At 22.8% G+C, this 25346-nt stretch overlaps 1 protein-coding gene across 1 annotated transcript in view; it reads right to left on the bottom strand.

Moving 5' to 3' along the window:
* The window catches only part of brp (ELKS/RAB6-interacting/CAST family member bruchpilot), a 77629-nt gene that overhangs the window by 46171 nt on the left and 6112 nt on the right, over nucleotides 1-25346 (bottom strand). Inside the window, exon 2 of the mRNA XM_011500750.1 lies at nucleotides 5762-5858. Coding sequence (XP_011499052.1) covers nucleotides 5762-5858 — 97 coding nt within the window. The remainder of the gene's footprint in view (nucleotides 1-5761; nucleotides 5859-25346) is intronic.

Genomic DNA, 25346 nt, shown 5'->3' with positions numbered 1-25346 from the left:
AAATGTGTGGTGAAAAAGCATCGCTTAATTCGTTATTTCAAATGGAACGTACAATCGCCCCGTAAAGCCCAACACGTGGATGAGCTGCCGCCATACGCATGACTTGGCTAGAAAACAAAAAAAAAAAAAAAAAACAAAAAAGAAAAAAAGCTCGAGTTTTTGGAAAGGCCTTTCTCGGAGGCGATGGCTAGTTATTATCGACATGCAAGGGATCGCCAGGACTGGTGGAGCCGAGCCGAGGCAGATTCGTTCTCGTGCGACGACAGCGAGACCCTCGGAATCGATAAATTTCCAGCACACATAGCCAGACAGACAGACTCTGTCCAACTCCACGAGCAACAACTACAGCCGTCCGATCCATAGAGCCACCTCGGCTTCGGCATTGTAACTAACTCCGTTACGACGTTTCGACAGAGGATTCCGATCATTACCAACTGCCGGACTCGCTTTATGCTACGAGCCTCTGCGTTCGTACTTGCGAAGTGCACGTGTAGGAAAAGTGTCGCACTTACTATTGGTTGAGAGATAATTTTACGAGCGATGTAGATGGGCTGCAAGGGTCGTTGACGCAGTATAATGGTCGAATGGAGTTTTGTAGAAAACGCCATTTCTAAATCATACACGTATGGCTTTCTTGCAAGAGCTCAATGTATATTTATTTCTTTTGCAAATTTACGAGGAAAAATGTAGTCTAACTGTGTCTTAATGGGGCGATAAAAGCAGCTTGGATATAAAAGTTTGTAGATCTTGAAATCTTGGGATATCACGCTTTCATGCGTGCTCGAATATTTTTTAGTATATTAGTTGGAAATTCTTGATAAAAATACTGTTAAACTTTATTTTTTTTATTTTATTTATTTTTTTTATTTTTTTTTTTACTAGGAATGTCTTTGAAAGTACGTATAATCTCGTATGTGAACAAATTCTATTATTATTAAATAATATTCGTTAAATAATTTCGTTGGTAGAGAATTCTTGAAGGGAAAGCTATTAGAGAGAATGACGTAATTGTAATGAAATTTCGAAACAAATATAAATTAGACTTTCAATAAAATGGGACAATCATTAGTGAAAATTATTGATTATACACGATGTACGTTATGCACATTTTTAACAAAAGATCTTTACAAAAGCCAAAATCCTTTAAATTAATCATGAAGCACGATTTACCAAATTTTTATGAATCTTTTTACTACTATCGATTTTATTATCGAATGCGTTTATAAAATAAATTACTTGCGAGTTTATACATGCAACGTTGCAAGATTCATGGGACGATCAAAGATATCATCGATGCAGTTTGCTCGCTCATCCTCTATTCTAATAAAATGAAATTGAACTTCTTCGAGTTTTTATCTGTTATCTATAAAACTTACATTATAAATATAAATATTTATTGTGCAATTCAATTTGCTTTTATATATTAATAATTAAATGAAAATACATAAACCATTAAATAATATTATGTTTATAATAATGCTATAAATGCAGTGGAAATTACATTATTGAAAAAATACTTTAAAAAGTAAGGAACAAGTGATATGAGCTTGCGAAATATTTAAAGAAAACCAATTTCCGTCTATTTATAATAATATTTTATATTAAAAGAAACAACGCAATCTAAAATATCGAAGAATTCATACTATTTCATAAAATCTTACAAAGTCAAAGTAGGTATATGCAACTATAGGAATTACTTATTGAGATCAAACTGTAATAAAATATCCATATATTGTATCTTAATATAATTAAATATAATCAATTAAATACAAACATTAGAATATTGAATTAAATTTAAAATAAACATGATATTATTTGATATAAGAATTTGCATTTATTTACATAATAGAAAACTACGATATAGAAACATATACATACATATGTGTATATTTTTTTTGTCCTCGAGAAGTAATTAATTTTTTAATTGATAATATCGATAGCTAATATTAAACATAATTTCATAATTAAAGTTTTTATATTTTTCTTTACTCGTTTTAAATTATTTTTCTACAATATTCTTAAACAGACATTTGAAATTACGTATAATCATGGATTTTCAATCGTTTCACAATTATGCATGATTTCTAGAAATGTAGAAGAAAGTTCAAGTATTAATATTTAAAATTAGAAATCACTTCAAATTATTATATTTATTGGTTCAAACATATTCTGAACTTTATTATAATAAATTTCTTTTTATTACTTTATATTAATAGAAATATTAATTGAAGTTGAAAATTAATTCACTATTTAGTAAATTAAAGTAGAATACATAAATTTGAAGAAATTGTTATCATAATAATAAACACATTATATTGTAAAATGTCTATTAACAAATATTTATTTAAAGCTATTTATTTTAAGTTATTTAAAGCTTTTATTATTTTATGCTTGTGCTTGTTTTAGTACAATATTAAAGCACTACCTTATCAATTATTGAAAAATTTGTTTATGTGTAAAAGCCATTCTTTTTTACTGTACATCTTTTTACGTATTTAAAGCCTTCTGAACTAATCCATCTTTATTAAAAAATATTAAAAATACCTTTTTTTCAAGCGTACCGATCATTTATTTGTTTCATTTTACAATTCTAGTTTTTTTATTATACTTATATTAAATAATCATTTTTTGCAAAATTTCTTCTAAAATCCTTTAAACAAAGCATTTGCACAAGGACATTTTTTTCTGTTATAAAATCCTTACTTTTTTCACACAGACACTCATTCTTAAAACTCACAATTTTAATAATTATAAATTTTCCAATTTCATCTTTCGTGTCTCTCTTCAATGCGTCATTTTTAATTTTTTTTTTATTAAATTTATGAATATAAATACTTGCATTCTTATAAAAGTGATTAAAAATGCTTTTATTACACAAAATATATTAGATTAAAATATGGAATATCTAGGTTAATTAAAGGAACATTAGATTAATTATAATTTTATAAAAATTAAATTTATAAGAAATAATAATATTTTATAGAAAAAAAGATCGATTATATACTTAAAATTTGGAATTCTTAATTTAGGTGAGAAATTTGAAAATATATCTCTCTCATAATCGATGTACAATGAAAGAGACACGCGTTAATTATTTAAAATATTTAAAATATTGTTTGTAATAACACGTATATACATATATATATATATATATATATATATATATATATATATAAGGAAAAAACGAATCATTGACAAGAAATATTTTATAAACAATGATTCGTTTTTTTGTTCGAATTAATTTCTTTATAATACATGAAATTTCCCAAATTAAACTATAAAAATATTGAATTAAGTAGTACAAGAATTTTTTTTGTAATTTTTAAGTAATTTTTGTTTTGTTTTATTTAAATAGTTACGCTTAGCTATCTTGATGATATTAGATGAATTACAGAAGTTGAAAATCAGGTCAACAAATTTTAAATTGAATATAATTTTACAAATTTTCGAAAAATTGTTGAAAGAATAAAGAAATTCTTTATGAATTACAGAAATAAAGAAATAAAGAATAGAGAATAAAGAAAAAAATTCCATTTCTTACATTACATCAAACACGATGCTTAGATAACAATGAAAGTTTTTTTTCTGCATATATATTCGTACTTTAATAAAATAATAGTAAAAAGTAAATTCCGAATTAAAGTATATACTCTATTATATCATTGTGCATGTGTGCATGCTGATATAAGTTTTCGATTAAATACATTCACGTATATCTATGAATGTTGAAATTAATGCAAAAGTTTAGTTCTTCATAATTTCAAATAATTTTTATATATTTTCCTAACCAACGATTGATTTAATATAAATTTTACCAATTAATTTGAAAACTGTGTTACTTGTATCTTTATAATCTAAACTTCCAACTGTATTATTTATATTTCTTTATAATTAAATATATAACTAGTATTAGAAGAAACTTTATGAGTTCATATTTTGATTAAATATTATCAAGGGAGAGTGAAAATAATTATAAAACGTCATAATTCAGTTTGGAGTGACAAATAACAATATGTCAGGTATGATTTTCCTAAGTTTCAATTTCAACTGAAAAATTATTCAATTAGAATTAATTAATAAATATTTGAATAGGATGACAATTTAGTCAAAATTTTGTCCAATGTACAAAATTTTGGACGAAAAAGATTCATTGCTCAAATTTTTCATTATTTCCATTTACGTTATTTATAATAAATAATCTTTATAAACTAATATATTTAAAAAATAATTTGATATAAAAAGGAAGCAGAAACTAAGAATTGAAATACAATAGAAAACGTATAATTATTTAATTATGTAACAAGAAATAGTTACAAATGTACAAACTTTCTTTTCAATATCAAAATAACTATATGGGATTTATAAGATGGAATGCACTATTTATCAATTAATATCTTTTTAAAATTAATCTTATTATTATAAAGTATCTCATTATAAAATTTTACAATTGTCATTTATAGACTAATACTATAATAAAAATAGTTTCAGAAATGTTCTTAAATTTTTTTACGATTTTTATTATTAATAATAGTTCTGAAATGACACATTTTCTTTTAGGATTCACACAGCAAAAAAATTCTTGTTTTTAAAAGAATTTATTAATTTGGTTCAACCGGTTATTAAATCATAATAATTCAATTTTAAATATTAGATTAAATAAATGATACGATCCTTTAATATTGCGTGGTACTAATTAAGTTTTTGGAACAAATTTATAAAAATTATCTTATTATGCAACGGTACCTCATTGCACATTTAAATGATATTAATTTTTCAATTCATTATCTATTTTGAAGGAGCAGAGAATAATATATTAGATGACTTTATTTAGTACGTGATTAGAAAGCAAATAATTTATCATCAAAGTTCACCAAATATACCAACAAGAATATATTGTTTTTCCGTAAGTTTAGGCTTACAAGAATTTTTTCAACGAAGTTAAGTATATTTAGGAAAAAGTCTACAAAAAATTTTTATTCAATAATGGTACCATTATTATAAAATTTATTTAAAATTTTTATAAAATAGACTTTATTTTATATAATAATTATATTTTATTATTTACATCTGTAATGGTATATATTATCATTAATGATTTTTTTGTAAAATCAAAATATAATGTAAAAATTAAATTATAATTTAATTATATGTTAAATTACGACTTTTATCTTTATAACATGAAAATTAAAACAATAATATTATAATTAAAAACTTTAATTGTTATAGATTTATTATTATTTTGTAGAAAAATAGTAAGATGTGAAATAATAGGTTACAAGTGTTGTCGATCGAATTATAGATGAATATACTGTTTGCATATAATATTTTGGTATTTTGTAAAAAACTTTAAAATTCAGTAAATAATAATATAGATAACAATAAAAATAGAATAATAGCAATAATGCATTAGTTATGTTTTATGTAATGGTTTTTCAATAGCCATAATTTACTTCGTTATTTATTATTTTACTTCACATGATTATTTGAGTCTTTTCAGAGATAGTAACAATAATATGACAGGATGAAATCATTATTAAATCATAAATTAATTTAAAGAAAAACGATTGTTCTTAAACTATTATTTCATGTTATAAAAAGAATTTCTAAGCTATTATGAAACACTTTAGAATTGAACATTTCAGTTCCAATTCCGTACAAGTTTATATATTTTCAATTTATTTATTCATATAATTATTTGGTAATTCTATTGTATGTTAATTTATTGAAACAATTATTAAGAATATATAAAACTGAAACTTACCCATTCCTTTGTTTTGAAGCATTTCAAGGAGTTTTTTAATACTTTCATCTCGGGCTTGCAAAGTCTGTTTCTGTGTTTCTATTCGCAATTCCAACTCCTATATGAGAATACAAATTTTATTTATAATTATTATATATTAATAAGATTGGAATTAAAAATTTTGAGCAAGTTTTGCTGTTTCATTATTTCTATTTATACGTTGTTGCATAAATATATTTTTATTTTAAAAACTATATAAAATGTTTAATTTAAAAATTAACAAACTTTTGAACTTTATTACAAAATTTTGTACACAATTATACTTACAACACTTAATATGCATATACATAATAAATTATTTTGGAGTGTTATATACAATATATCAATATTAAAAATGTAGAACATGAAAAAATTCAATAACAAAGTTACAGCTCTTTATGTTTTTTACTGATATAGAATATAATAGAAATATAGGAAGCGTGAATAAAAAATCGAATGAAACAATTATCTATTTTTACTGATATACTTTTTATAAATAGTTTATTACATTTGACTTCCAAATATTGAAAATCTTTATGACATAATTATGCATAACATTGTTTTAAAAATAAAATTTTTCTGAAAAATAATTTTAACATAATAGGTTTTTGCAACAATGACAATTAATACCTTCAATCAATATGCAGAAAAATATTTTAATTGTTTATGAAAAACATGTAAACATATTTTGAAAACTTTTAAATTAAATGTAAGTTCATGAAATGTATGGTAATTATGCATAACGTAATGGAATTATTATTTCATTATTTTAAATATTTATGAATTAATAATATATTTATAAATATCGTTCGTGTGTATCGTTAATAAGAACAATTAAGATAACATAATTAAATCCAAAAGAGCTGTATATATTTTTATTATATGTCATAGAGTATTTTTACTCTAACAATATTTAAAACAATATTATTGAAAAATATTTACTGTACGATCTATATGTATTATGCATCATGTAACATATAATGAATGTGAATTCTTGCACATTTATTCTTTATTATTTATTATTAATGTACAATTAATGTAATGACAATTAATAACATGGAATGAAAATAATATAAGAAAACATTCAACTAATAAGAAAATATGTACGTACAAAGTGTTTTTAAAGGAGATTTAACTATTTTAAATATTATTAAAGAAATCCAGCCCACACATTTAGTAACTATTGATTGAAATTTTTCTTAAAATATAATTTCATGGAGACAAAATTGAAATTTCCATATTTTTATGAACTTTAATTAAATAAAATAATTATTTAATTTATAAAATATCCTTCATATATAACTAAATAATTTATATATAAAATTAAAATTGATATGTATCATTAGCAAGAATATAAAATACCTTCCACTTAATAAATATATTAGCTGGTATATACTAAATTATAAAAAACTTATAACTGATCGGTAATTATTTGTATAATTTTTTTTTTTTTTACAAAATTTTCAAAGTCATTTTAAATACTTCTAACTTTTCCATAAAATCTTATTGTAGATAAACAGAATTTTATTGTGCAGTCATTAACTTGTAAAATATGAAAATTGTTAATAATGAATTCATATGGTTTCCATAATGTCTCATTAAATTTATTAATGACATTCTGGAAAATTTAGAGCGCTACATATTGTTACGGAAAGCTCATGTTTTCTTTCAGGCCCTCCTTTTAGTAATATAAAAAATATATATTTGTAAACATACTTACGTATTATTCAATTAAACACTACATATACAGAAACATTAAAATAAATAAAAATAAAAATGATTTTTGACTTTTATTAAAATTTGTCTTATTTATTTCCAAACTATCTTTATGGATATTTTAGGATGACGGATTTTATAAATTTAATTAACATAGAAGTTTTATGTATTTTCACAATGTTTTGCATAAAAGCAATAACCGTAGCGAAAAAGCAGTGATTATTTAGTTAATTATTTAGCTTGTTTAATTAATAGAGATTAATGAAAGTATTAATATGGATTTATAATGTGAAAATTTTATTTTTATGATAAATATTTATGATCGCCTATGATATTATTAATAGCTTATAATATTGGAAATAGTAAAATATTGCTGACTAGGATATTAGGACATATAAATTGAAAAACGTTAACACCTGAATATTTTTCAATATTGAATTTGCATTACTGATATTACTTTAAATTGATATATTATATACTATATATAATTAAAATACCATTAAAATTTATTTCGAATAATAGTACAGTATTATGTTTTATTAACAATAGTATTATTGTTATAATGTTCTAAATCTCTATTAAATACAACGAAGCTATAAAAATTTTACTAACTAGAAATATTACTAATTATGTTGCTTATTTATATCCCTCAAAACATAATAAACAAAAAAATCATGACGGCGAAAGGGATATTATGTGATACAACAACGCATAATTAAGTATGTAGGCTTACATAATTATTATAAGTTTATTTTAAAGAATTCTGAAATTTTGAAAGATAAGAATTTGGTAAATTATAAAAAGAACAAAATTTCTATTGCGTGATTAAAAAATAATTTCAAGAGCATTTCTTATTATTCCATTAATTAACCTATATAACGATTTATATTTCCCACAATTCTTAATTTGATTAAAGTGGAGTAAAATAATTGAATTAAAATTATCACTCTTATTATCTAACACGAGTGAGTAATGATATTACAATCATTAATAATCGTATATAATATTCTTTAATTTTTATAATTGTTTGCATCATGACAATTAAACTATTACTGTTTATGTATACATAAATTAATAATAATTAATTGATTAAAAAACTGTATACTACAAATAAAATATTATGCAAGTAAATCGGTAGCCGTCAAAGAAGGAAATGAAGTATCATATTACCTCTGCAGTAGCCAAGGTCACATTAGAAAATTCAAAAAGATCATTCATTTGTAAATCATAAATTAAAAAATGTTGAGTTATCAATGAGGAATAGATGGCATTGGTAACAGAGTACCTAAAATAATACGATAATATTTAATAATCAAGAAGGAAACAGATAAATAAAATAAGAACTAGAGGAATACGAGCGGCAGAAAATGACAAAATAATACCGAAGCTGTAAAGAAGCATGTTTTTCCAAAGGAGTCGTTAACATTTTTTTTTCTCTAACTATATTGACATATATTTGACAGAATGCAGTAAAAGAAAAGGTACAATACAGAACTTTCAGAATATACAAGAATAGCTGAAATTAGATAGAAGAAGATTATGAGAATATCCATAGTATAGAAGTGAAATGAATTATGAAAAACTGTGTAAAGAAGAATTGAGATAATTATGAAAAATGTCTCATATCTTAATGGATACGGTAGTAAAGCTTCTGACGCAGTAGAGAAACATAAAAGGTCCAAAGGACTCTGTTGATAATATAAAAGTTGAATATTTCTCAAGATTATTTGGTGAAGTTATTTAAGTAATAATTAGTATATTACTAATAATTTCGTAGAGCAAAATATACTCAAAATACTTTCAGTAGGTTCAGTAGTATATATATATATATATATATATATATATATGTATATTAAAATTTATATTAAGGATGATTTTGAAGGTTATATATTAAAATTTATATTAAGGATGATGGAGGTAGAGTAACTGAGCATCCAAAATAATAAATTAATAAACTACTACACGTACAAAAAATTGTAGAATCATTCCGTTTTGTAAAATAAATACATATATGTACAAATAGTAAGAATTACGCAAGTCCTCAAGTTGATTAGATATTTAATGTTCATTTCATATTAAATGATACGTCCTGAGAGCCACAATAGTCATAAAGGAAGATGAACATTTTATATATTAATGGAATATATTTTAGGAAACAGGAGACGCTTAAATATACTAATATGAGATATCAGATAGCGTTCAAATAATTAGGAAGAATCTAGAAAATGAAACAATCTTTAAGAATAATTTATTATAAAATAAGATCAAACGTGTATATCAAAACAATTACATTATGAATAAATAATTTAATATTTTTTTAATAAACGTAAAGTATATTAATTTAAAAGGAATATAATGTTATGTAAAAATAATTAAATATTAAAAATTAGTTAAATTTTCTACAATAAGCTATAGATAGTTGAAAGAAAAAACATCTAAAAAACATTTATATATTGTTATACCGTAGAAATTAATTTATTTTTTAAATTTTTAACGTTAGCTTTTGTTATTTTATATACAAATGAAAGAATAAAATACAATATATAGTTGAAGTGCGACAATATTTGAAGCTGAGAAAGAGAACTAAGTTGTTTATAAGATAACAGAGATGTTAGCAATGATAACAAAGAATAAATTAATACGGGTCAGGTCACTTGCATTAGTTCGTGAACGAATATTCATTCATTTAATGATAGAAATAAGATAAAATATTGATAATTGACTATCGATCATAGATTGAATATCTTCAAATAGTAGTCAAAAGAAAGACGGAAGAATACACAACTTGATGAAAAAATTTTTATAACTGAAGTATTTTCAGCGAAAGAAATAAAATTACGCGATAAATAAGGTAATTTTATGAGAGTCAAGACAAAACAAAAAACTCGAAAAGAATATTAAAATACACGAGAAAAATAATATCAAGTGTTATAAAATTATAATTTAAGCATACTAAGAATTATTACAGGATGAATTTTATAGAATTAATTACAACAATAATTTATATTTTAAAGTAACTTTCTATTTACTTAGAGTAACTAAACTAATATTCAATAATATTAATTACATGTAAGATTCTGAAGAATGGACGGTAGATATTGTAATTATTGTAAAATAGCAAAGTAGATACGGCTAAGGTAAGGTTTTATAGTACTTAAGAGTTGAATTTATCGACAAGATCAAGTGTCGGTATAAGTGAATAACGAATAAATAGACTAAGTCATGCTAATTAAACATCTATGTAATTAAAATTTAATAAACATCTAATTCATATGAATAAGAAGTCTCGATATTGTTAACGTATTGTTGATATATAATTTTAGCATCGAGGCCTTTTGATTAATAATAAACTAATTTACGTATATTATGATGATTTGCATAACCGACGGAGCTCGAATTAATATCTTTCAAATGTATGTAATCAAAGGCAGCAAATAAAAAAGTATCATATATCCTTCATAACTTGATATATTTACTGGCAATCTTCATTTATATTAAATTCTATATTTAACTTTATATAATATAGTGTATTTATGAAATTGTCTATTAATATATATTTATTACTCAAACAAAATGCATTATTATAATTATGAAATTATAAAATATTAGATGAAAGAAAAATTAAAACGATCAAATTTTATCTTATTTGAATATATAAATATAATTATTTTTATTAAAAAAAAAACTCATTTCGATTGTTATCTATATTACCTTTCATGATATTAAGAATGAGAAATTTAATTCAACGATTATTCCGTACCTTTGTATTATAAGCAAAAATTCAAAATATTTCTTTCAAATCGATTTAAAAATAATCCTATAAAAAATTCATGCTATAATATTATTAAATAAATTTTGTTTCATGTCTATTATTTATGTATATAATTATTATTATTTTTATATATTTATTTTAAATAAGAGCTTATGTATGTAGATTTACATTTTGTAGTAAAAAAATATGTCGGAAATACCCTTGACTATAAATTATGTAAATTTATATTTACATTCGCATATTATATATAAATTTATGCAATAACAATATATCGCATTTAATGAATGTTTATTAATGAAATTAACTTAATTCTAATGAAACAATTCTAATTTATATTTTCTTATCTATACATTAACTCGAAAATTATTTATAATTAAAAATCGAAAAATATATGCTTTCTTAAATATTAAATTTTCTAATTCAAACACTTTTCAATTAAAAACTTAAAAGGTGCTAATTAGAGAGTAATTAAACACTAACAGTACATACACAGCTTACAGTTACTACGTTAATTTTCAAGAAATGCAAAATAGTGCACTGTCGTAATTGTAAATCTTAAGACTACTCATACACATTAAATTTAAAGAAAAATATTTTGTACATATGCAAAATTTCTTGGCATAAAAATATAAAAAATATTATAGAGTATGGATGGAAAATTTTATAAAATCTCAATATTTTTACATATAATATATATCATCTTGTTTGCACATATTTCTTATCATCGATCAAGGTTGACGAAAGAGATTATAAAATTCATTTCTATCTGTATCTTCTTCGCTAATGAATAATAACATTTATTTTAATAATCTCGCAATAATCTATTGTAGTCAGTATGTACATTATTAATGATGAATTTGCTGATATAATTATGCATTTAAAAAAATGCTATTAATTATTATACATTATGCAATCTCTAAGTCAAAATAATATTACGTAATTATGTATTTCAATTAAGAGAAACTTTCAGATGTTATTTCATTCATTCTTGAGGTGTAACTTTACTTCTACTGAAAACATATTCTCTTTGTAGACATTTAAAGCAGTCAAAGCAAGATTTAAAAATATTCCTTTTTTTAACCCATTTATTCCTTGATAAGTTTTAATAATATTAGAAATTAGAAAAAAATTTTATTAAATTAAAAAAATAATGATCCTAAGAATATTGTGAATTCGTATTTAAATATTAAAATATAATTAATATTATACGTAGTAAAAATTAAAATAAAGTTAAAACTATTATCCACTGCCTTAGTTATTCTTAAAATTAGTCATTATTCACCTACTGTAGAATAGTTAAATGCAATTTTTTTTTTATTTTAAAAGAAAGTATTAAATGTTTTATTAATAAACGAATATCAAAAATATAAAACTTATTCATTATTTTAGAAATTTTTATGCCTTAAATATACGATATTTTTAAAATTTGTGACCTAGTCGATTAATTAGATAGTGGTACAGCAATTCCAATTGTTTAAAAATATTTTTAATATAAAATCTTTTTGTGAAATTTATTATAAAAATTGCGGATAATATGCTTAAAATAATATTAAAATTATTAACAAATAATTGTAATTTTTTTTACAAAATATTATTCCAGATATTATTATGGAAACATGTAATTATATATGGTTTATGCAATTACGAACATAAATAATATATTTACAATATAGATAAGTGCAATAAAGCCAGACTTTAAACAACATTGATAACTGTTAATTATGATTTAACATAAATAAATGTTTTAACAAATATGAATATTTATACGTCAGAATGAAGATTAAATAAAAACATATTCAAATTTTTGATTAAATTTACTTATATATCATTTATATAATAATTTTCAGATTTTTATTACAAACATTATCTAACAATTTCATTAAAAAAAAAAACTTGCTTAGATTGTGGAAAAACTATGTCAGAGACTTAGCTGTGCATTAAATTTCGTTAATATAATTGTATAAACTGAACAAATTTATTAGTCGTTAAAACTGATTTTACAATAAATCGTTTATTCTAGTAAATTGAACCTTTTTATTTTTAATGCTAAATTCAAATTGATAATGAAAATGTAGTTGAATGTTCGCTGAATATATAAAATGAATGAATGATACATGGCGTCCATTACGATTCTTTAGACTCATACTTAACTGTATTTGCATACTTTTATATACATTTATAGATATTTTTTGATGATCAATGTATATTGGATTCGTTTAGTAACGGGTTTTCAAAAATGAACGATCTTCGGAACAATAATAACGAAGAAAGTTATAATTATTATTTCGCTTGTGTTCTTAATTTTTATTTATCTTGGTTGCAAAAATATATTATATGGGAAATCACTTTTAATAAATCGTTGTCGTTGAATTTTGAAAATATAATTTTTCAACCTATTATGATCATTCTATTATAATAATAAGATTGAATAAAAAAAAAAAAAAAAAAAAAAAAATTTGAGCGAATCTCAATTAAAAGCAATAAATTTTATCGACCATAAAAGCCACATAGATAAAAATCTCATTTTTTCTCTTTTATCCTTATCAAATTATTAGCTATTTTACGTTTCTTAAGGTAAAACGACTCTCAGTAAAATTGATGCACAAGATTAATAGAGAAATGACACGCTAAGTAATATACACGTGAGACCAATGGACACGTGATGCATGTAGATTATCTAATGATTTTACAACAATTCGTCACACAATCGTAAAAAATTATAATAAATAAATATGAATTCTATATGAATAAGTTTAAATATTTTAATCTGTGTTTAAATTGATATGCGCAATTTAAAATAAAAGTAATTAATATTGTCGATACATTACACACATAAATTATAAGTAGAGGTCTATTTATGTACATAAAGGACATTTTTAATGTTCATTTAATTTCTTCTTATCTATGGCGTTCATATTTTTAACTAGAAATTTTTTATACTGTAAACAATAATTGTTATTTAATTTTTAAATTTTAAATTTTTTCGAGAAATTTTTTTATAAAGTAAATTATCAAATAATTTTTAATTTATGATAAGATTACTATTCTTTTTTATAATCATGATTAAAAATTAGGAAATTATTTAATAATCATAACTTGTAAGTATTGAAATATAAAAAAAAAAAAAAAAAGAAACCTGCATATAAGCGAAATTGCCATTATATTCATACGAAATGATATTGTAATAATGTAAAAGTTTACTAATACTTTCATTAATAAAGAAAGTTTGACAATGTTCATTATGATACATATAAGTGCGTATATTAGCAATAATATGATTACAACTGTGCTGCAGGAGTATTCAAATTTATTATTGAAAATTATTGTTCAATACTTTATTGGTGAAATAAAGAAAGTAAATTTAAACTGCCCACGATTATATATTAATCTATTCGGATAAATAGATGTAACAATGTAAGATAATACCATTAAAAGACATTAAGTCATGATTATATACCTAAGGCTTCATTTCAGTTGATCATAGAGCTTAAACGTGTAAATATGATTACAGAAACATAGTTGACACTCATATAGTGATTATATATTTCTTTCGAATGAATCGAACGTGATTAATGTTATCCTTAAAACGGTCTTTATAATATATGTTTTCATAATAATTTAGTCATAATATATTTATCGTTGCAATAAAAAAAAGAAATATCCTATTTAGGTTTAATTATTATTATTATATTAAGGAGCTAATTTTATATCTTTTTATATAATAATAGTAAAGTAAATAAATTTTCAAAATTAATTGATAAAATATAATAATTGGGCTGACAGTTAGTCTTGCGACACTGAAAAATCAAAAGAAAAAAAAAATATATATATATATATATATCGGTCCCCTACATTATTTAAACTAATTTTGATAAAAGTTTGCTAATTATATTACACAATTCCAATTTATAAATTAACAAACTTTCAATTTTCATTTCAATAATAATTTTAACTCACAAACTTATCGTCCTATTCGCTAAGAGCTTCTTTACTTCTTTACGATCTTCTCTTTAAACGGCACGAAAGAAATTGAATTCCATTTCATTTCATAGTAATATACGATGTGCCAAAAGAGCTAGTAATGAAAATTATATGATTTACAGCTACTTGGCATTTAATGACAAATGATTGTAAATTCAAATGTATTGTAACATTGTAACAATCCAGATAATGAAGAGCAAGATTGCGCATAAAATAGAAGGATGTTTAACCAATATTCGACTTTGGCGCCTCCATCATCAAATGCATCAATACTGTTATGGAATGGAATAATCTTAATGGGCCAAGGAAATTACATATTAACTTAATGAAAGCGTACTGGCTGTGAGTGGGAGAGTGAGCATGATTGAGAAGTGTAATTAAAAATTAAATAAAGGGAGGAACGAATGAAGGATTGAAAACGTGAATGAAAGAGCGGAACCTTTATCGTATCTCGAAGTATTGCAATTTCGCGAGTCAAGTGCTCGTTCTCGTTGTACAAGACTTCCATCTGCTGCTGCATTTCGACGCTGGGACCTCGCATACGCAATCTCAATTCCTCCTCCAGCTGTCGAACCATCATGCTCTGCTTCTGTAACAGCAAAACGTCATGGCAACACGTCAAGTGACTGAAATGCTTCCTAATGTTGCGTGCAAATCATGGATACCGTTTAGTCGAATACCATATAATTCATGGAAAAATTCATCACAAACGGATTTTTATAAGATACGTTTGCTCCAAGCTTTGTGTAACGGAATTTTTTTCCTAAGAACATTCAGTGTCTCAAAATTCGCCATCTTGTCTTCGTGAAATTATAGGCATTTTCAATAAAACCATGCAACGCTACTCCACGTTTGTTATACTTCTACAATGTTTCTTTCATATACGTTTTGTATGTGATTAAATAAGCCGAGATACATTTGCGTGTATTCATTCGATCATTCGTTCCTTCATTCATTCATTCGTTCGTTCGTTCGTTCGTTGCTTCGTTCGTTCCTTCGTTCGTTCCTTCGCTCATTACTTCGTTCATTACTTCGTTCATTCATCTTCGTTCGTTCGTTCGTTCCTTCGTTCGTTCCTTCGTTCGTTCCTTCGTTCGTTCCTTCGTTCGTTCCTTCGTTCGTTCCTTCGTTCGTTCCTTCGTTCGTTCCTTCGCTCATTACTTCGTTCATTACTTCGTTCATTCATTCGCCTCACATTCTAACGAAGAATTTTCATTCCAACGTTCCAAAAACAAATTATATTATTAATGCATTCTTCGATGGTACATTTTATAATTTTTACACCCAATTGCTAAAAAGGTTTTTCCATAAAAATGCACAAATTTTCAACATTCATCTAAATTATAATTCTATTATTATATTCACATTATTGTTGCTATTACGGCATCTATCTAAATAAACAGTCTAACAAACAAAATTATTATTCTACATCTAAGCGATTCTAAGATTACCCTTCTTTTATGATTCAAGAAAATATCGAGGTTGAACATTCAGAATATATACGCAAAAATATTGCCAAATGCATTATGTATAAAGTTTTATCGAACATATTATTAAAAAAGTCATTTTTAAAAATAAAATATCGATTGAAACAGTCTTGAATAACCTGAATAATACAATTTCGGAAATAACCTTATTTTATTTCACAACGAACTTTGTTACGTTTAAATTTTAAATTGAGCTTTCAAATCAACCAAGACAGTTAAAAATAATACCACTCAATCGAATTAAAAATTGGTAAGTATAAAAAGCAAAATTTTTTTGTATCAAAGATATTTTAAATATTACTTGTATAATTATATTTAAAAACTGTTCGTATACTATTAATTTCAATATAATCGTATAATAATAATATTACCTCCTAAATAGTTATATTGGATAAAATTGTTGCTGTAATGATTATATTTAAATTTTTTCTATATAATTTCGTTAAAATCTGTATATTTAATTCCACATTATTTGAAATAACATTATGTGAACTAATAATATACAAGAGTTAAAAAAGCACAGTTAAATGAAACGAAAAATTTATTAATTATAACTTCATTTTTCTGATATAGTCATCGGCAATGTTCTAAGCATCTATAAGTAATAAGTATTTATATAATCCTTATATTTCTTCATAAATAAATTGTAAGGACAATCGAGAAATTATAGCATTACTTAAGTATGAATACTGAAATTTGGCAATTTTCAAATTACTTTCAATTTTAATGCTTGAATTTAATTTTAGATACTTTATGATAGAAAGATAGAAAACTGACTATTATTTATTATTATATAATATATTTCAGAAACATAGCTGATTCTTCTGGATGCTTATGTGAATAAAAATTGCCCCCGTTACTGATAAATAATATCGAATCTATTATTCAACTTTATTATAAACTAATATTTATCAAATTGAAAGCAAATTTTAATACTTTAACATAAATTTTAGCTGTAGATTATTAAATCGTTTGATTGAAAATTATCTACCATTTAATGAGTACATTAATAAGACCACTTATCGTATTTAAAAATCTTTCATATTTGAATAAAATAATAAATTTATTATCTTAAATTGAATTTCTTCCAAATCAGATAATATAAAAACTGACTACGTATGTTACTAAATAATACTAAGGTTTTTCAATTTTTATAAAAACAATCTCAAAATAATTATATGAATCGCGAGAAAAACTTACAACAAGTACATACTATCAATCTCATTTCTCACGCATTTCAATTTTACCTTCAACGTATATTTATTATAAATTATAAATATACTTTGACCCTAGTTAGAATTTAGTTTGCTGTCGGAAACTTTAAAAAAACTTTGTCAAACTCGTCAAATCAATAATTCTTCGTATATTCACCCAACACTCTAATTTAGATATACGCTTAAATAAAATAAAAATAATTTAAGAAATAACACCAAGATATATATTTGAAGTAAAATAATGTTTATATATTGAATACTTCTGGAAAAAATTTTTGGAAAAAAAAAAAAAAAAAAAAAAAAAAAAAAATAGCTTTCTTATATAAATTAAAATAATATTTCGTCGAAAATCAAAATTTTTTTCGTTATAAATTAAAATTTGCATACGAAATTTAAACTTTAAAGATCGTCAATTGAAATGTTGTAAGCAGTTATGTTGGTCATTTTTTAAGAAATTTAATTCATTGCAAATATTAAATCCTCAGGCATAATAATGTAAATTACCATCTATATAAAGAAATTATAATTTTTTTAACAAAAAAATTATTTACTATTATCATAAAATTTCGTTTCTTATTAACTCCCTTTAAATATCTCTTGTATTGAGATTAATACTATTGTAGTTTTATAAAAATAGCTTCTGAAAAGAAGTTTAATTTTTTTTTTTTTAATTTATACCGATACCTACTTGTATTTATTTCGTTTAATTTTTTTTTCCCCCTTTCAATACATTTTGTTCGATAATTATCTAGTTTAAACAATACTTCTATTAGAAATAAAATACGAGTAAATAAAATCCAATATAATAGTTATTTAATTAATGATATAAATTATAATACCTATTGTATCTTTTCTTTTTCTTAGATTTCTTTCACTTCGTTTCACCTATTAATACGAAGGCTGAACCTGGGCTTTTATTAAAAGAACATTTAAACTTGAATATTTATAAATGTTGAAAAGGATTGAAAATTAAAGTATGAAAGATCTATAACAACTAATGTGAATTTTCGATTTCTTAATGATAATCGAAAGTGTATTAATTTTGTAAGATATTAAGTTCTTGCATGCATATTTCTAATCGACGAGTAAAAGTGCTTTTAAAATTTCAAAGTGTAGACTATGCGTATCGCTAAATTTCATTCTGTGCACATGCTTATTATATTAAATATTTCTTTCAATCACAAACGAAATTCTTATTGTTACGCTTTGCAATAAATCATATTACTCTATATACATGAATACATTACCTTAGTAACAATAGCTTATTTATAAACTTTTTTATCGTCATACAAAAATCTTTTTTTAATAATACATATAAATGTATAAGTGTATGTAAATGTTAAGTATATGTGTCTTGTTTCAGTATTTTAATGTTAATTTTTTTATAATATGAAAAAAACTAATTGCTTGCCAACTATATATATATATATATATATATATATATATATATATATATATATATATATATATATATATTGTATTTGCTACGTGTTATAGAGCGTTGTAAAATGAAAATTAAATTATTTAAGTAATTTTTTTATTATTTTCAATCAGTACTTTCATCAGTAATTTCAAAGAATATTCATCTAACAATGAAGAAAATATGTTGAAGTTCAACTAACTTAAATATGGTTTTCTAAAAATGTTTAAATTTCAAATCTTTTTTATTATATTATGTAAATAGTATGGTCTTACTTGTAAAAGTTTCAAAAATTATATAAAATTAATTCAAACTTATATTTCTAATTGAATTTTACTAAGATTTAACAATTTCATTTTTAACATTCAATGGAATACAATAAAATCATATTTATTTTTTAACAATATATTTGAGATTTTTAATTACTTTGATAACAAGTTTTCTTTTTAACATTTCATACAATGATTTATGATAATTTTTAAAATTCTTTAAATATGTAAACTTATTTATGCTTTCATAGATTTAAAAATCATTACACTATTTATTAGTATTGAGACTTTATTAAGAAGTTATTATGTCTTTTAAATATGTCATTTAAATTTGTAAATTGATGTTTGAAAATATTGAACTTATAATGATTCTAAGCAATCGTAATATTTATTATCGCATCACTGAAATTTATTAAAAATATTAATTGTTTAGAATTTTTATGAGATTCAAAGAAATTTATATTTTATCTATTATGAAATTGTATTTAAAAATCAGTCAATTAATGAGATATGTAATAATGTATAATTATTTATTATTATAATTATATGGATAGAAACGAATATATTAATATAATTAATTTATTGTTATAAATAATTTCTAGTAGTAAAAAAGCATTATCGTTTAACTTTAATGCAATCATTATTGAATAAAAAATTGATAAAACTTCTATTAAAGAAAATTAAAATATTTTTTGAAGATATAAGAAAACAAGTTTTTCTCGTAATGTACGTGAATATATATTAATAAAAATGCGTACATATAACAAATATGAACTAGTATTATAAATAATATTAAATCCTCGTAATCAATAATGGGTTAGATAAAATGGTAACGAATTTTTATTTCATCTATAACATCCATAAGTTATCATCTGTTAATTACGCTCATTATTTGATAAAAGAAATAAAATAAAGATAACGATAGTTTTAATCAATAAAAACGACATTTTTTTAATAACGGCAGCGAAATATTACGATATATAATATGAGCAATTACGCTATTATTAAGAATATTTATTTTCTTAATTTTCTATGTACTGTGGTATATTATAGTTTTGCTTGGATATATGTTTATATGTACTTTTTCAAACCAAATTCACACAATATAACGATTATATTATTATTTAAATAAAAATGGAAAATATCTTTTATATATTATATGTTTTAGAAATTTCTTCTCAAATCATTTTCAATTTTTTCAAAATTAGAATAAGTTTTCTAAATTCTGAGAGAAATGAGAAAAATTTCGATATCCGTTATTATCATAAATTCGTCTCTTACAGTTAGAATCAATAAAACTTCGTTAAATTTAGCTAAGAGTTTTATTTTTATACAAAATGAAAGTTAGTAATTGCTCGAAAGATATTCCTATTTTAACTCTTATTTTTATCGTTTTCCAAAATTTATTCTAAAATTTAATTTAATATTAATAAGCGTGGAAATTTACTGCTGGCGCACGCACGCGCCCGCCCGCCCGCTCTCTCACGCACACGCATACACGTAGACACGTATGTGTTCTTTTCATTAAGTAACTATAACATTTTTTTATGATTATAAGAAAAACATAATTTAAAGAGTTTTAATAAAATCAGCCTAGTTCTACAGCAAAAGAGAATGCACTGGAATTTATACCTCCCCTGCATTAAAAATATAAATGAATTCCATATTTAGATCTTCGTACGTGTTACTTGAAGAAAATTTAATGAGGTATACTTTAATCACCTGACATTCTTTCGTAGCAATTAATGAAAGGGATCACACAATTATTTCTTTGAAATCAATGTCTTTTAATACTTATGTCCCTTAACATAATTTAAAAAAAATAAATATATTTTCAAAGCTTCGTCCATTGTATTTCATAGAATTTAAAAAGAAATCGAATAACAAGCGTATGCATAAACAATTACGTGATATGTTATCGTATGACAATTATACTCGATAGAATAATTAATAAAATGTATGCGAGAAAGTTTAATATGAAAAAAATTAAAATAAACTTTTACAAACTTTTACTTTTCATTAAGTTTTATTTATTAATGGTTGTAGAAACTTTTCATAAACGAAATCATAATTATTTTTTTCTAATTAACGTGGCTAGATGTATATTTCTTTTCACATATTAAGTTTGGCCGGAACGAGTGGATTGCAACCACGACTTTCTGTTCACCGTAAACGTTTCACTCATTCTAAATAAACTTTATTAAACATCAACCACTAATTATTCTACATAAAATTTCATATATTCTTAATATAAAGGATTAGTTTAATATTTTTTTTTCTTTTTTTGATTTACTACAATTTCTAAATATTAATAGCGGGTAATACGAAAATACGAGCTAATAAATCAAAATTTGATTATAAATTTTAATTTAATTTAATTGACATTGCAAGACGTATCGATCTACTAATTTTTACTCGTGTGCAATTAAAAACGATAATTTTTTTTTTTTTTTATGTAAAAGGCAAGGTTTATGTAACCCTATCGTATGAAAATGGAAGTAAGATCCTGTGCTTTGAACAAGCTCTGTCAATATCCGTAACGAAAATTTTGATTACACGGATATTATTGTTTAATATTAGTTATATTCCGATCATTGTTTACATACTATTTTATTCATTAAAAATAATTTATGCTAAGATTATATAGATATACAAGGTACTCAGATTGAATATAAAAGTATAAGCAAGCGATTTCATTTCAATTTTTTTTATATTTCAACGATATAAAATTATTAATAATACTAATAATAAATATTAATATTAATAAGTTTAAAAATTCATTAGAAGGCAAATTATACGCCATGGCATTTAAAAGAATAATGTATATATCAAAATCGAAATCTCAAGCTTAGTTAAATTTCAGGTCAAGGGATCTATCTTTTCAAGTTCTATATACACGTTTGCTTTAAGAAAAGCTTCGAACCAGTGCAAGTATAAAATATGATATTACATTAATGAAATATTTTCTATATTTATTAAAATACGTATTTATGAACAATACATTAACGTTTTGAGTAAAAATAAAAATAATATTTATGGATTTATAATTATTAATGAAAATGGTTGGGTTAGTTTCTGAATTTTATTCCAATTCATTATACTGTCTATTGTTCAACTTCATTGAATCTTAAGACAGTTTTGTCTTTACTGACTAAGTATATCTGTATGAATTATTAAATACGAATAAAGTTGTATATCATTAAGTTATCTTAATAAAAAAGAAAGAAGAATTTTCTTTTATGAAAAATAATATAAATGAGGATTTACATATTCGACGAATAAATCTAACAATTGTAAATAATATATGAAATAAATATATTTAAACTTAAAGATTATTTCAATTATTATCTCTTAACATTATTTTACCATAGAATGTGTATACATACATATTTGCGAATTTACAAAAAATTAAAAATTGCCATAAATATTTATCTGTTAATATTTATCGGAAAATTGCAGGAATTGATAATAATTCAATCACTTTATATATTATGATATTCTTTTAATTTCTTTTCTCTTACTATAATTAATATATAATATTATGCATTCTCATGCACGTATTAAAATTATTTATCCTACCATAATAATTTGATCTCGAAGTTTTATTCTAATATTTGAATATATTCGGAAGAAAATGTTAAAATATTATTATACATTTATCTATCATGTAAATAAATAGAATATCAAAGCACATTCTATCCTATTGATCCTAATATTTTTTAATAACAACTTCACAAATTCATTTATTCGACAAGATATAGCTAAAAACTTATAAAAAAAAATAATAAAAAGATAACTTATTTACTTGTAAAGTTGTCTAGAGAATTTGACGAATTTATTAAAACTTATCAAAACAAACTTCCTTTTTAAATTTGTATAAAAATGTTCGATTGGGAAATAAATTATTCTATTACGAGCATTGTGATAGTTACAATGACTTCACCCATTTGAAAATTCAATTATAAGATATTAATAAGATTTCGTCTACGTAGAAATTGGTTTTTTGGCCTTCCTCAATATCGATATAAGAAGGAAAATCTAAACCTTTAAAAAATTGAAGAAAAGGCTATTATATTTAAGAATTCTATGAGATGATTGAAGACGTACGATTGTTAAAATAGTAAAATGAACATTATAGAACAAACAAAGTCTATAAACCACATGCTAGTTTTAATTAAAATAAATAATAACTAAAAGTAAAATTTCATGTTGCCATTTTATAAATTTAATGCATTAAAGTATCACATCACAGATGTATGTACAAAATCTAGAAAATCGTATAATTTTGATAAATATATTTTTATTGCTTTAGTTAACATTTATTTTTGTTAATATCTTCAGATGTCTAAAAAAAAAAAAAAAATAGAAATCAATTGGTATAATATTTAGAAAAAGTGATTAAATTACTGAATTCCCAAAAGTGAAATTTCGATAAATTATTATATTTTTTCCATATTTTTTTTTAACTAATATATATGCAGAATAACAAAATGTTAAAATTTTACACATTAATACAATGCTCGGGTACTCATAAAATAAAAAATTTAAATAATAGAAAATTGTCCCGTTAAATTAAACAATGCATATGAAAATTATAGATGTTTTTATAAATACGATGTGTACACATTTAATTAACCATACAATATTATAAACTTATATTGTATAAATTATTGTAAAGGTAATTAAATCAAGTGAGTTAAGATCGTTAAAGCGTTGAAGTAAAATAGAAAATGAAATAACAATGTTCTTAATTCACATAGGGAAGGTAGAGAGTAAAACAACCTTAAGTAAATGAAAGCTATATTATTTTGAAATTAATTAAAAATGAACTTTTGTTCAAAATAATGTATGAATTTTCTACAATACTTTATCTTAAACTAAACTTATAAAAGCTTGACATATTTGAAATATATTTGTGGTATTATTTTATCCTTGAAGGATTTTAATTCTAAAATGTTACAGATGAAACAGATAATTCGGTTTTTAATTATATATTTCTGTAAATTTCTTCTCTATTATTCTTATTCAATATATTATGTGTGTGTGTGTGTGTGTGTGTGTGTGTATGTATGTATCTTATTTCAAATAATATTATAATGAAATTAATACAATAATTGACGCAATTCTATCGAATCTCATCGTGATTATCAAGAATAATATTTATACATAAACGAACAGTAATTAAAAATGGGGTGTTTTTCTTTGTCTATCATTTTGCAATGATAACTTTTTAAGCAATAAATCTTGGAATAAAATATAATTAAAAAATATTATTTTTATGTAATATCCTAAAATTAATTTCAATTGAATTCCTACATAAATATACTAGAAGATTTTTTTATTTCGATTAAAATCATACCTTCACATCCTTATATTACTTATCTATAATGAGTTACAGTCGAATAATTTATTAGGATATGCAAACTTTATACTGTTTCTATTAAATGGTGATAAGAGCACGATATAATGATACGACATGATGGGCAAATGAAACGCTAAGATAATTATTGGCATATTACACTCAAAGATAGTAATCCGTGAAAAACTAATCTACAATGAAATAAGTCTATTGTTATTATATGAAATTCAAGTATACGGATTATGAATATCTGTTACAGGATGCTTTATGAAGCGTAAAATGATAATTTCATTCATTTAAGCAAATTAGATGTTTTCAGGGCGCAATGTATGATTGTTTGCTAGTTAAA

Source organism: Ceratosolen solmsi, unplaced genomic scaffold (assembly GCF_000503995.2).
Source record: "Ceratosolen solmsi marchali unplaced genomic scaffold, CerSol_1.0 scaffold27, whole genome shotgun sequence".
NCBI lineage: Eukaryota > Metazoa > Arthropoda > Insecta > Hymenoptera > Agaonidae > Ceratosolen > Ceratosolen solmsi.
Note: the sequence above shows the minus strand (reverse complement) of the source record. Positions and strands in the feature narration are given on the sequence as shown.